Genomic DNA, 16100 nt, shown 5'->3' with positions numbered 1-16100 from the left:
CGGGGCTCCGGCGAGGACCTGCTCCAGACTTATTGCAAACGAGAGGACCCAGATTTGTAAATTTTCCGGGGAGGGACTAATTTCAGACGGCGAGACAAAGACAGGGGCCAAGTAGACGATTAACCCTAAAATAAATTAGCCTCTTAAAGTTTGGGGGTTCGAATCCCAACTCTTGCGAATAGAGAAAACTCTTTGGCCAACCACCTACCGCTTAGTGCACGGATCGCGGGCCGAGAGATTAGACTCACTGCTATCGGCTGTGGGGACACCTTGGTCAAGACAAAAAAAAAGTTTGGGTCACGTACGTCTTTCTCTTGTAACCAGAAAAAAAGTTTGAAACATTTAAAAGTTGCTCTTAAACTTTTTATAGTATGCAAAATAATTAATCCTTTGTTTAATAATTTTGTTAACTTTAACCATAATTTATTTAGTAATAAGATAGGTTAATACACAAGAATGAGAGGGTGGAGAGCTAGAGTTGTGCACTCTCTGTGGAGGGTGGTGAATTACCTCAAGTATCGGAAGAGTTCAACTAGGTCCGTTAGCTTCAAAAAAGACAGAGAGTTAAGCAATAACATGTTAGGCAGAGAGTTGGAGAAGGAACTGCATTTGAGGTGGGAAAGAAAATAACTCATCGCAGGTGGGTGAGGATGAAGGCCACAGTCTGGTTTTTTATCCTCATGATGAAATCAATGGCTGAGCTTCAAGATTGCCTGTGGGATTCCATGATGAGGTGCATAGTTTAGAAGTGAGATTTGGCTCACAATTTTGGCTAAGGGGACTGTTTGCTTTGTTTTAAGAAAATATGGTTAGTTGTTGTGTAATACATTCTGGACAAAGGCTTCATTGGTGGCAGGGTGGCACCACCAAGTTTGAAGCAATCAGTAATCTTCAAGCTAAAATAATTCATTTCCTCAAGTGCTTTTAATTACTTCAAAGTAGTACTTGCAATGAATATTAAATAAAAGGGTTAATCATCTAATAGGTCCCTGTCTTTGTCTCGCCGTCTGAAATTAGTCCCTCCCCGGAAAATTTGTAAATCTGGGTCCCCTCGTTTGCAATATGTCTGGAGCAGGTCCTCGCCGGAGCCCGGAGCTCCGGCGAGTGATGAATAGGCATGCTGACTGGGATAATAATACTTACGTGGATTTTAAAAATAAATAAAAAATAAAAAATAAATTACACATCAGAAAAATAAATTAAATTAAAAAATATAATCAATTAACAAAATAAATTACTCATCTTCATTTTCTTCATCATCTTCTTCAAAAAATTATAACCCCAATAATAAACAATAAAATCCCAAAAACACCAAATCTAATTTCCCAGGGTCTTCATCATCATAACTAAGTCCAGAAATAATCAAAATCCAGAAAACAAAACCTCATCCCCACCATAACCGCCCCAAACATAAACAGAACAAGAAAAAGAAACCCATAAGTGCTGATGGTGGCCAAGAAACCCAGAAATGGTGGTGGTTTTGTTCCTCCTCCTCACTGTAGCACATATCTTCTTTCTTTTCCTCTTATTTTCCCCACTGCCTGCAACGTTTGGTATTTGCAATACAGACAAAAATGGAGGTAGCAGAACATAAGTAGTAGTTGCAACACAGACAAGAAGAAACACAACAAAACAGCAACATCATCTTCTCCTTCTCCTTCTCCTTCTCCCAACCGAAACCCCCATCCCCAACCCAACCCAACCTGCAACCTGAACCTGCAACCGAAACTCCAAAAGCTACCACACCTCCGCCTCAAGCACCACTCCAAATCTGCAAACATATTGGCTTCAACCCCCACCTAGGTCGCGGGTCGGATCTGGGTTGTTTGGCAACCCGGATCTGGAAACGCGGAGCATGTGCGACGCGGCTCGGCTGTGGGGCGTTGGTGTGGCTGGATCTGCACCTGGAGCGTGTGCGACGCGGCTGAGGAGAGGAGCGGTGACACGGCGGCGCGAGGGCGGCAGAAGTTGACTTGCGGCGGCGACGCAAGGATTTGAAGGGCATCGCCATTTCCTTCCTCTTTTTCCTTTTTCTCTCACAAACAATCACTGTCTTTAGAAGAAGAATAAGAAGGTGGTGTTGGGGTGGGGGTTGCAGATGGTGTTTGGGTTTTCATGGGTCCTTTGGTGATGATGAAGAAGAAGAATAAAAAGATGAAGGAGGAGGAAATGAATTTCTGGGTTCTACAGGAATTAGGAAATTAGGTTTTCTAATTGGGGGAAACAATCTTTGTTAATCATATTAGTGTTAGTAAGTTAATTAGGACTAGTTAGTTTTTAGGGTTAATTAGGGGTCAATTAAATAAATATAACTGATTTGTAAATTTTTTTAATTTTTTAATTTTTTTTCCTTGACACGTCAGCCTCATTTATCCAATCAGCATGCCAATTCATCACTCGCCGGAGCTCCGGCCTCCGGTGAGGACCTGCTCCACACACTTTACAAATAAGAGGACCCAGATTTGCAAATTTTCCGGGGAGGGACTAATTTCAGACGGCGAGACAAAGACAGGGACCTATTAGATGATTAACCCTAAATAAAAACTCCACAGATTATTTCATCTACAAAGGTTAAAAGAGCTAAGACTCACAAGGATACAGATCCACTCAACAAATTTGAAAATCAATTCTCATTTTAATGAAACAACAAAAGACAATAGAATCATATAACATTGTACATATCATGCCAAGTCCTTAAATTTTAGAAATTTCCCCAACTTAACTTGTTTTATCAACCAAATGGAGGTAGATACAGATCCAAATCCAATGACCCAAGAAATTATGTTTTTGCCCAGGTTATAAGTTTACTAATCAACAAGTTATATTTCTGTCCAGGTTATAAGTTTAGAAATTAAGTCCAATTGACATATCATCTTGCCTAAGATAATGAAGGGCAATATCACATTATCATTTGGATTTGGATCTCTGTACACATTCATTTAAAATTTTCAAATGTTACAAGGTTACAAATTCTAACAATCTTCTGCAAGTTTAACTACATGCCTCATCATAAATCAACATCAATTACACCCCCTTCCTATGCATTAAGTAAAAGCTCTCAAACACATACCAAAGGATAGTCTTCCTTAGCCATAACAGAGAGAGAGGAGGTAGATAAAATTGCGAATGATGTTAAAATAAAATTTCCCTTACCAATTCAATCCAAGTTTGAAGCAATCAGTAATATTCAAGCTAAAATAATTCAATTCCTCAGGGGTTTTAATTACTTCAAAGTAGTCCTTGTAAGACTATCTCCAATGGTTTCAACATTCAACACCCTCAACACTCCACTTTTTCTTTTCCCAACACTCCACATCACCTTCTCTCTCCAGTTCAACACTTCATTCAACTTTTACCCACTCCAATGGTTTTTCATTCAACACCCTACCCCCTACCCCACCCCTTTTTTTATTTCATATTTTGATTTAATTTTATAAAGAAAGATAATAAGATGAATAAGATGATGGAAAACTTGGTTTTTTTCTGTGTCCAAATCAAACGAACCAAGTCTCTATTTATATAGAAAAAAAATCATGAATTTTGGTAAAAAAAATTATATTTTTAAAAAAAAAAATTTGAATGAAATAATTGAGTTGGAAAGATTAGGATAAACGAAAATCGTCCGAACCAATCAAAATGTGACACGCGTCCCACTGCAGGCCCTCTCTCCTCTGACGCGTGCGTGGCACGCGCCTGTCGGTGCCCAACTGACGCGTGCCACGCGTCCCACTTCCGGACGCACTGGGACCCACACGCTGCCAAACCTGCAGCGTTACGCGCCTTGGTGGCGCGTGTGTGGCACGCGCCTGGCGGTCACCAACCAGGGCGTGCCACGTGTCTCCGAACGCAGGTTTCGGCTGTGTTGAATTTTTTCAACTCCTCTCTCCCCCTTTCAACTTTCAACACTTCAATTCAACACCATTATTTTCCCCTTTCAACATTACACACCCTCAATTCAACACCATTGGAGAAAGCCTAATGAATATTAATCAAAAACTCCACAAATTCTTCTCATCCACAAAAGGTTAAAAGAGCTAAGACTCACATCACAAGGATACAGATCCACACAGCAAATTTGAAAATCTATTCTCATTTCAGTTTACATTACATTTAGAAAAGTAGTTGTACTGCATGAGATAGTAATATTGAAAACAATAACAGCAGAAAGAGTGCAATAGCACACAAAGTTTGTGTCCATCAAACCAGTAGATACATTAAAAGTAGAACTAAGAACAAATGCAATCACTTGAGGAATGATCTCCAACTACTAACGAGTAACAAACATATCAATTACTCATATGAAAGTTCACAAACTGCAGAGCTCCTTGGGTACGAGGTTAATTCTGTCATCATTTCAAGCGTTCTCCGATGATTTGGCCCACTGCAAAATTTCATGGTACGTAACGACGCTGAGTTTTGCATAACATACCTTGCAAATCTCCTTTGACATTCCACTCATCTAAAACCTTTAAGAAAGCACTTCCTAAGATGTGAACGAAAGCATTCAGGAACAAAACCTGGGTCTGGCCAAACATCATATTTATCAACATAAGTCAAATCAAAGACAACAGTATGAAGCTTAGGGCAATGATTGAGCATATCGAGGGCCAAACTCCAACTAATCGAGCCTCCAAGGTGAAGCTCCATGTAAATTAAATTAGGAAACACAAGAATGTCACCATCGCACTGCAAGAGTTTAAAACATAAATTATGAGAAGTATTATATGAAGGAAACAAATTACAAACTAAACAGTACACATTCATTCTCCTTACCCTGTCTAAGGTCAGAAACTGTACATTGCAAAAAGCTTCCACAGGAATAGAAATATCACCGTACAAGAAAACTTCTGCTCTAACCAACTTGGATAAACTTTGAACTTTTCCCTCAGGTGAAGGGCCATCATCATGAACATAAATCATGTCATTTATTTCCAAATCTTCAAGAACTGGACACCCATAAACAAGGCCCTTCAAAGTTGGAGGGTTCAAAATCTCAACAAGATCCAAATGCAGTGTTTTGAGTGATGGAAGGTCAACAGAAGAAAACCCATCAAAATATACAGATTTCAGGTTGAGAACAACAAGGGTTTTGCAGGTGAGAATAAAGCAAGGCGCATATGCACCGGGAAAACTGAGATAGAGATTCTCAACTTGGCGTTGCATTGCGGCGTTTAACCATACCTTGAGATCGGAATAGGGGCATTCTTCGCTTACGCTGAGGGTGAAGTTTTTGATGGGTTGATTCGAACATCGTGAGAGAATAATAGCGTACACGAAATTGATGAAGGAAGACTGTAATTCCTTGCCTTTGAGATATCGATTGTCGTTGAAATCTAGGGTTGGGACTGAAAGCCAGAGTGAACTCCACCTCTGTGAGAGAACACTGGTGGCAACAGCTTCTTCAGTGGGAAGAAATGAAAGAATTTGACACAGAACTTCATCTGGAAGCTTGCTAATCCTATCCGCCATTGGAGGATCAATGGAAGCTCGGTGTAGATGGGGAGTTGGGTTTGGCACCCCACCTATGGGGCTTGGCACCCCACTTTATCAAATACGGAATTTAAAGTTCCGTATTCTCCATATTGAATACGGAACTTAAAATTCCGTACTGTATTTAAGCATGCGTGTCACATTTTCAACCACTCATTATATACTAAAACAGATACGGAATTTTATTTTCCGTATTGATACGGAAATTTAAATTCCGTATCTGTTTTAGTGGGGTGCAAAGCCTAAGGGGTGGGGCTCCAAACCCAACTCCCGTGTAGATGATGCGTTTCAGTGAATGGGTTCCAACATGATTATTTTTGGGCTATAAAGATTATACTGAAAAATTAGCAATTACTTTTGGAGTAGTATTCTAAAGGTTAATAAATCATTTCGAGTAAAATAAATAATTTCACAGCAATTTAAAGGTTAAAAAGTAAATTTCAAAAACAAAAAAGGTTAAAAAGTAACTATGAAGTTTTTTTTTTTCCATCGGAATGTATAACTATGAAGTCTTAAAATAATATAGATACTGTAACAAAAAAATATATATAAAGATACATCTATGTAGGTTTTATTTTTATAATACTCTCTATGAGAGAGGTTAGTTTGACGCTTTAAGTCCTGAATATGATAAAAAAGTAGATAACATCGCTAGAGATTTATCATTGTTGCACTAACTTCTCATTTATGTCATGAAACATGATAACCTCCTCTCCTTAGAATAATTGAGAGATGTGTAGTGTTATAATTGAGAAATGTTATATCATGAAATATGTGTTGTTTTAGAAGTTTATGCTTAAATAAGCACATAGCTATCTCAACATGTATACCCAAATCCATGAATATGAAGTGATCACTGAATAGATAAATCGACAAAACACAAAAGAAAAAAGAATGAGACTTCAACACTATATCTGAGAAAGAAAATGAAAGAGCGTGTATTGTCTTCTCCTTCAATTGGACAAAACTACTTTCACATGACACACTAAAATTAAGCAAAGTAACAAACATAGCGACTAATTTGATGATTAACTCAACAATTTATTTATTTTTCGTCAAGAGACTTTTATTGTTGACTAGTATGGATATCTGGGAGCTTAGTTCGGGGTTTCCCAACTATTTTTTTATGCCCTAAACCAGAAAGAAAAACATTTTGATACTACACTAAGAATTAGAAGCTAAAGCTTCACGGGTTGGTCTATTGAAACATGATAGAGTATCGTGCCTGACATGTCGTAGGTTTGAACTGCCATTAGTCACCTTGGGGTGAGGTAAATGTAGTAAGTCTGTTGTAAATGTTCTTAGAGTCCGACAGCTTTTCTTGCTAGGTATTGGACCCTAAATTTTTTGTAAAAAAAATTAGTAGCTAAGCATTGATTTTTAGTGGGTATTGAGTTTTACACACCCTAATTTTATTAAGTACACACCCAATATATTTTTTAAAAAAATTAATTCCCAAAATACCCTTAAATTAAAAAATATACCCAGTAAAAAATAGCTTCTGAAACTTGAACATCTGGAAGCCAAAATCAATTTACACTTTTGGAAGTTCAACTTCCGGAAGTAAAAAATGGCTTCTGAAACTTGAACATCTGGAACTGTTTTATTTTCGAATTTGACTTCCGGAATTTAAATTTTCAAAATCAAAATAAATTTACTCTTCCGAAATTTGAAAGTCCATAATGAGAAATTAGCGTCCAGAACTTGAACTTCCGCTAGTGTAGGAGCTTGAATTTCTGGAAGCAAAATTTTTACAATTCCAAAACTTGAACTTCCATAGGTTAACACAATTAGTTTCCGAAACTTGAAGTTCCGAAAGTGTAAAAAAATAAAATTGTGAACTTCAAGAACTTTAACTTCCATGAGCTTGAAAGTTTCAATTTTTTTTTAAAGAATTGGGCGGGACATTTAAGGAAAAAAATATTTTGTCTATGAAAATATGATTTATTGCTTGTGCAAAAATTAATCCCCTTTTTAGTTATTATTCCAGCATAACAACACTCATCAAGGTGAAGAAGATTTCATGAAGATTTTTTTTGGTTACAAGAGGAAAATAGATTTCATGAAGATGAAGTTGAATTTAGATTTAATTATACATTTGGAAAATAAATTTAATTAAAAATGACATGGCTAATGGCACGTAAGCTTTCTCCCGTCACTCATCACCCTCATCAGAGCTTCGCCCTCTGGCGAGACTAAAATCAAAAGGTCTGCAATCGCTGAGACATAGGCAAAACTATTTTCAGACGAGGGACTAAAATCAAACAAGGTGAAAAAATAGAAACTCATTTAATGATTAACTCAATATTTTATTTACTTGTCTTCAAAAGTATTTTGTTGTTGGCTTACACTATGGGAATATAGTTTGTGATAGCTTAGTTCGGGTTCCCAATCTTTTCTTTTTTATTTGTGCACAATAAAAAAATACATTTTCTTACACTTTGAATTAGTAGCTAAACCCTGACGTGAAGCATGACAAATTCTTGTATCTAATATATTGCAAGTTTAAACCCTCACTAGTCCCTTTGAGGTGAGGTAAGTGTAAGTCTTCAACTAGTGTTCCTTGAGCCTGACAATTTTTCCTACCTTAAACTAGACTACGGTCCTCTCACCTTAAATTTTTTTAAAAAAATTATAAAAATAGTAGCTAAGCATGATATAGCTAAGAAAATAACAATAAATATTATCTTTAACTAACTGTCAATAAGGTCAACCACAGCTATACATAGAAGCATAGTTGAGGGTACAATCCTTGAGTGGTGTTTATGGAGAATGATAAGTCTCATGACTATAGAACGTGAGAATATCTTGGTAAAAAAAATTACCTTTAATTTCTAAATAGATCAGAATCAACTCAACTTTACCAACAATATCCCGCACAATTGACAAATTTGTTGGGAGAGGTCTATGACTCTAGGAGATTAATTTTATGGGTAGATATGGAAATACTTGATGAAACAAAAATAAATTAAAACTTTGATTTTAAGGATGCTCTTCTATCTGAACAAATTAATCTGGGTTTGTTGAAACAAATGAGTTAAAATTATGATATGGCTTTATGATATACTACTTCTTCCCCTCTTCTAAATTCCAAGTTGCTGATATTACCTTGCTGTCTTTTAAGAATTTAAATTGCAATTTCATTGACATCCCATTTTTCTGAATACTTCTCAAGTAGTTCTTGGTGTTTGTGATCTAAATATACTTATAGGAGTTGCAGGAGACAAAATTTGAGCTGGTACAGCTCCTTTTAAGGGACCAGTGGGAGTGGCATTACTGCAGGGGATGTAAATGGATCAGGGTTTGAAACTATTGCTGCAAAGGACCCAATCAGCTCCGGCGAAATTAAGAGTGCTCTTATCACTTCTCTTGCATCATACAAGCAATTGCTCAAGGTGCTTCCTATATATGTACAGGAAAATCAAGAAAGATGGAGCCTGATTTGGACCTGATTTGGACTCAAGCTGTTATAAACCCCTTCCACCCCAAAGCAGCTGTATCCTGTATAGGAACATTGCAATGGCTTGTGACTGGACAGCAAGTGAAAGTAGTATAATAAGATAGCAGTCAAGATAGGACAAGTTACATTACTGTGTAGTTGAGATATAGAGTAAATGTAAAGCTACTGGAAATGCATTTATCAATGTAAAAGTATTTATGATATATGATATATATGTATATATATAGGGGATGTATCTTATGAGAAAGGTAATCTTATGTGAGAAAATGAGAATAAATCACGACCGCTAGATCTAACAATCAACGGTTAAGATTAAAAGAATTTAATGATCATGTGATATATATATATATATATATATATATATATATATATATTTGTATGCTCTCTTGTCTGAGTTCTCACAAAAGCATGAACCAAATTCTACACCATAAAAAGAGTGCATAACACCAAACAGAACTGATATACTCATTAATTTCATTAAATAGATTTCAAAATCTTTCTTAGCATCTTCTTCAAAATAAGCATCCATAGCAGCTTAAATTTAAATAAATGTTGTATTGCAGTCAATTCGCCTCATGCTGTGGAGAAGTGTGCTGGCATACTCTATCTCTTCAACACAAACAAGTTCAGAGATGAGAAAGCCAATAACAAATAAAAAGTTGCGCACGGTAAGGAAGATACTTGAGCTGCGCACGGTAAGGACGAATAATGAGAAGATGACTTACATTGATGCAAAAATAGCAGGTTACAGTGCAAAGCATCCTGATAATTCATCGACTGATTTAGAAATTAAGGAGGAGAGCAAGAAGATGGGGCAGTGGGGGAATACGAAGCTATGAACCAGAAGAGGCGAAAAAGGGTCAAACAGTTTGGTAATCTCCACTTTGCCAGCCATTGGTTTTCATTAAAATGGGATGGATGGTTTAAATGTAACAATTGACCTCAAAAAATTGAGAGGATGCGCTCCCATTGGAGGTCTGTTATCTTATTGGAAGAGATACCTTCTGAAGCCCCTCCTTTATATAGAGACTCAAACTAACTCTGCACCTACAAGTCTAAGCAGATATAGGCCCAGTTTGGAAGAGCTTATTTGAGCTTATCTGACAGCATAAGCTCTTATGCCAGTGTTTGGGAAGGCTTATGCAAACAGCTTATGACCTGCCATAAGCTATTTTCAGCTTATTTTCATAAACTACTCAGGATAGCTTATGAAAAACAGCTTATGCTTATATACAGCTTATTTTTAATTTATTTCAAAAAAAATTTAAAAATAGCTTATAAATAAGCGCTTATGACCATAAGTGCTTAATTAAGCTGTTTTTTCAAACGGGGCCATAAACTCTCAATTTTACAAAATCCGAAATGAGTTAGATGGAAGGAATGAAACTACAAATGACAAAAGAATCATCTAGCATTGTACATATCGTGCCTAGTCCTTGAATTTTAGAAATTTCCCCAACTTCTCTTGTTTTATCAACCAATGGAGGTAGATGCAAGTCCAAAGACACCAGAAATTATGTTTCAGCCCCTGTTAATAGTTTACAAATCCAGAAGTTATATTTCTGTCTTAGTAATTAAATCCAATGGACATATCATCTTGCCTAAGATATTGAAGGGCAATATGACATTATCTTCAAAAAAACACAGTTTCTTTTAAAAATTCACATTATCATTTGGATTTGAGTCTCTGTACACATTCATTTAAATTTGGCTTAAACCAGTTTTTGGTCCCCAACCTTTGTCATAAATATGACTTTAGTTCCTCGCCGGCGTAAAGGTGGGGGTTGGTCCCCAGTTTTTGGCAAAATGATTGGTTTTTGTCCTTCCGGCCGGTTGGATCAACGTCGGAGCTCCGCCAGCTGATGTGGCCCTTGCCACGTCAATTAATGAGCTTAGTTGGCTTTTCTTTTTCTTTTTCTTTTTCATTTAAATACTAAAGCTTATTTATAATTAACTAGAAATTAAGCCCGTGCGTTGCACGGGTTTATTTTTAAGTTATGTGTCTAATATTTGTAAAAATAATTTAGGTAATATGAAAAATTATAGAATAGTAGATAATTAAGAATATGATAAACATATGTAATGTACTTACATTAATGAAGCTCAATAAAGAATTTATTGTACACTAATTTTTTAGTATTTTTTTTGTATAAACATTTGGTACCGGGTCACCATTTGGATATACCGACAGATTCGAGATTTAGTCAGAATTAAAGATTCTCATCCCTCCCCAGAGTGTATTGTGTAGGGATCGAACGCGAGAGCTCTTCAGGCACACTCAGCCTGCGTTGTCAACTAAGCTCCTCACGCGAGAGCTCTTCACGCACATGTTTTATATTTTATGTTTGTTTAATAAATAATATTTTCAATTTATTTGGTGATTATATGTTTAAATAGTGATGATGCACTGTCAATATTTAGTCTGTGTTTGTGTAAAATCATCTATAAAGGTAAAAAGACATTTATAAAGTGGTATTTATCTCTTGCTTTCATGTTTTAGCCATGAAAATAGTGTTTTCAGCTGAAACTTTATGAGAAGTGTGCTAATGAAAGTTTAATGTCGAAACATATTCTTAGTGACACATATAAAAATTATACTCTTTATTGCATAATGAGTATTTAATTAGTTAATATGTAGTTTGTAAGAGCATATATTTTTTAACTTAATTATGAATTAAGATAATAATTTATCTTATTCCATAAATTTTTATAGTTTTATAGAAAGTAAAAAAATATAAAACCTCATGAGACAATTTGAAAACACAAATAAAGAATGAACTTTATAATAGACCTTTAACTTTTACTACACTTGAGTAGTACATGATTCCCATAGTAGAGGATACATCTGGTTAACACAAATAAATTATAAGGACTTAGTTAAAAAGATTAAGAAGTTTATTAAATACTTCATTGTATACTACATTTTTAGTCTATTGTACAACAATGATAAACCTCATAGGAGGTTATAAACTCATATTAAATATTAGTATAAAACATATTTTAAATCAAAATTATAACTATAATCGACCAAAAATTTTAAATTAAAATATTTTGACAAATAAATTTAACTAAGCTATTCTATTATCTTTGATAACTAACATGACATGCATAACATATTTAATATATATATCCCCTAATTTAATTAACTTAATTTTTAATATATTTAATTTATTTATCATCATATATGTAGTTAAATTCAAAAATTACTCTATGATAATTTTAACTATCAATAATTATTTAATAAAAATATTTATTAATTTTAAATATATTTTATCTAAATTAATTAATTATAAATATTATTTATAATCAATTAATTTTAATTCTTAATATTTGTCAATTCAAGTTATTTTTAAAATTATAACTATTATTATTTAATATTTTTATTTTTGTGAATATTTAATGTAGGTAGTTGAATAGCTTTTGACAATATAATTTTTTTTTCAGTTTTTAATCTTATTATTTAATATATTTATTACAAAGATAATTTTTTATTACTTAATGCATTATAATACATGCAATCTTTACTAATGTATTTAATGTAATGGTTCAAGTGTGCTTTACTTATATATATAGATAATTTAATTATTATAGCAATTAATGATCCTCTTCATCACCATCGGCAGTTCAAAAGAAAAACACCATCATCATCAATCTTCTTTTTTTCTCATCAGCCCACACCCAGATCTACCACCATCAAATGCTCACCAACACCAGACTTGATTTTCCCTCTCCCCCTCTTCGTTCAACCTCCCCCCTCTCCCCCTGGGTTTCGATCTGCCTTAGCTAGTGTAAGATTTCTAAGTTTGTGTTCTTTTTTCTGCACTGGTTCAGGGAGACGGCGTGGGTGTGGTAGCGCGCCACCATGTCGCGAACGACGGCCGGGGTCCTTATGAGGACGATGTCGCGGTGGAGGTCGTGGCAGTTAACAGCGGCGGTGTGGTTGATCCGGTGGAGAGGAGGGATGAGGAGATCGAAGAAGAAGAGGTTGAACTGGGTGAAGAAGATAGCATCTCACAGAAGAACCAAAATCTTCAGATCTGCCATGTGGGTATGGTAGCGGTGGGTTGGGGTTATGGGTTTTAGAAACTGAATGCGTCAGAAAGAAGAAGAGATGAGATTGTGAAGGTTTGAACCTTATCAGATCTTGTTTACCAATTTGGAGGCGGAGGAGGAGGCTGGCGGCGGTGGAATCGTCGGCGGCCATGGCGTGGACATTAGCCTCTGTTTGCCAGTTTGGCTTTCCGTCCATCTTCTGTTAAGCGTTTCTCTCTCCATAGTTTCTCATTTGTGACGTGGCATTCAGATTAAATGCATTTTCCACATGTATAATTAAAAATTAATTTAAAATTAAAATTAAAAAAACAAAATACTTAATCAATAATTATAAAAAAATGACAAAATATACTAATATTTAACTAAACTAATATGATTCTATCTTCCTATGTTATGATTCTAAAATTTACACAGAAAAGAAACAGGGCGGACAAACAAACTCACCATAGTAATAAAAATGGAGCCATAACGAAATTGGAAAGAAATTCATTAACGTGCAAGCAAGCAAGGATCACATTCACAATGTAATCCTTCTCAACCATTTTATAGTCCCATTTTACATTACTTTTATCCTGAACTTTTCCCCTTGTTCGTGTCTCATTACATCGGTGATCATTCTCCACCCTCGTTGGCCTTGAGTGTCACATGCGCCGATTGCGACTAAGGACTTTGGGTCGTGACAGTTCAATTTCGCTCACCACCACGGGCCAAAGCATGTCTCTGAGAGGATATTCATTTACAAAAGATTTTACAGACTGTCCATCAACATTGTACTCATATCAACAATGCAAATTAAATATACAATCTCTCAAGAAAAAGTAATTTGTCTTTACCAACTAAGCCCACATGCATGTTTGATCATCAGTTATAACCTGGAAACAATTTATCCGCCCGAATTAGGGTCGATACTATATATTTTTCTATAGGCAATTAGGGTATATATCATCGATATTTCACTTTACTATTTTTCTGGCCATTGGATTGTTTAGTGGATAAAAATATGCTAATATCAATTAGAATTTGCAACTTTACATTTATATTGATTACAGTAAGAGTGTCGTGCAGTCATAATTAAGGTTGTCAATCTCTATGAGATTACCTAATCTCGTGGAGGGGAGGTCATCTCGTAACATAATATCGAAACGAGATTACCTCATGCAAAAACAATACTTTTAAAGCCATAATAATGACGAAGTCACACTAATAGTACTAAAAACTATCAAAATCATCCAACAACGACAATTAAAACCATGCATAAAATTATCAAATATTCAAATCTAAGGTATGTAAGTCATAAGAAATTAACAAAACTGTCAAAACATCAATACAAATTATGAGAAATGTAAAACAAGAACAAATAGGTCACTAGAAGTTATGTGAGTGGAACGAATAGTGGTCGTGAATGCAAGAATGAAGATTAATTTTTTTAAAAACCTTAAATTGGTAGGTCAAATTTCTGAAATGCCCCTGTACTACTCATTTTTTGATATTTCAGACCAAGTAAGCTAATCTCGTGGTAATCTCGCGATATTACCAGAGATTAAGATATATCTTTAGAAATCACCCGAGATATGAAAAAATAATTATTACTCCCCGTTGATCTCGTTTTTTGTACCTGATATCGTAATCTCGTAAGAGATTAAGAAATATCTCTAGAGATTGACAACAATGGTCATAATTAACAAGGTAACAGTAAAGTGAAATAACAATTTAAATGAAACAAATCACATCACTCATTAATTGACGTGGCGTTGCCATGTAGGTTCAGATATGACACATAAGCACGACAGTCAGCACCGGCCCTCTCGGAGGAGCGAAAATTAAACGCCAGTCTGGGACATAATCGGGAAGTTAGGCCGACGAGGGATAAAAACCAAATACCGACCAAAGTTCAGAGACCAAAAACGTATTTAACCCTAAAGGAAAAAATGTAGATGTGCATGTTCGTGTGCTATATTGGCTTATGCTAGTTTTACTCTTGTACTCCCTCCGTTCCTTATTAACTGTCCACTTTAAAGAAATTTTTTTGTTCCTATATAACTGTCCACTTAGAGTTTCAAGAGAGCATTAGAGCATTAATTGATGTTTTTCCAAAAAATGTCCTTACATAAATAATAAATGAAGAAAGATAAAATACATTCTAAAGGGTGATATAGGAAAACAAATAATACTTTTATAAAAATCAACACAATTAATTGTTTTCCTTAATTTATGTAAACCTTCTCTTCCTTGACAGATAAATAGGAATTGAGGGAGTAACAAAAGAAAAATTGGTTCATGCCAAATAGCAATCCCCGTGGATATTCATTCTTTTTTTTTTTCAAAAAAAAAACAGATATTCATTTATTAATGGATGAATTTTATTAAATAAATCATTAATTAATTATATTTTTTAATACATTTTAGTGGATCATGATATATTTTTCTTGATCCATCCATTACAATTCAAATTAAATATTATAGTCCTGAATGATAGCTCAAGTGGTCAAAATTATGGAACATATGGATTAGGATGGGGAAGGTCTAAGAATATTCCTTAGAGGGTGTAATTTATCTTTTCAATATATCAAAAAATAAACATTATAAAAACAATTTGTTATACACCCTACAAGTAACTTACCATTAAAACAACATATGGTAAGCTATAATATAGAAATCTGCTACTTTCTACCAAAACTTCCAACTTTATGATCTTGACATGCCATTGTGCCCATAAACTCGCCTTCCCTTTAAACAAGGCAAAAGAGAAGCTCTAAAGAACCCTCGCAGTTCCCACCCATATTCACTAATTCAAGCTCAGACCGTCAAAACACAAAACAACATATTTTATGGGGCGTCTAATATGCACAAAAAATATTTTATGCAACCTTACATAAGGAAATTGGTAATTTTTGTGCAACCTTACACAAGTAAAGACTAACTTGGTATCATGTATTTTCTATTTTTTTGAAAAATAAAAATAATATTCTTAATATTTTATGAAAAGTAAAAATAATATTTTTCACCGCCTCTCTCTTCCACCACAACCTCTCTCATCAACCACCATGTCTTCCACCACCACCAACACCAGATCTCCTCCCCCACCGATCTCCATCCC

At 35.0% G+C, this 16100-nt stretch overlaps 1 protein-coding gene across 1 annotated transcript; it reads right to left on the bottom strand.

The window, feature by feature from the left end:
• Positions 1–4068: 4068 nt before the first annotated feature.
• LOC130718469 (F-box/FBD/LRR-repeat protein At4g26340-like) lies at positions 4069–5766 on the bottom strand. Its single transcript, XM_057569064.1, has 2 exons — positions 4774–5766; positions 4069–4686 (listed from the first exon to the last, which is right to left on the bottom strand). The coding sequence occupies exons 1-2, from the start codon at positions 5467–5469 to the stop codon at positions 4456–4458; spliced, it is 927 nt and encodes a 308-aa protein (XP_057425047.1). The 5' UTR covers positions 5470–5766; the 3' UTR covers positions 4069–4455.
• Positions 5767–16100: the final 10334 nt, after the last annotated feature.

The sequence above is a fragment of the Lotus japonicus genome, chromosome 5 (assembly GCF_012489685.1).
Source record: "Lotus japonicus ecotype B-129 chromosome 5, LjGifu_v1.2".
In the NCBI taxonomy this organism is placed as follows: domain Eukaryota; kingdom Viridiplantae; phylum Streptophyta; class Magnoliopsida; order Fabales; family Fabaceae; genus Lotus; species Lotus japonicus.
This window is presented reverse-complemented; position numbering and strand designations above follow the sequence as displayed.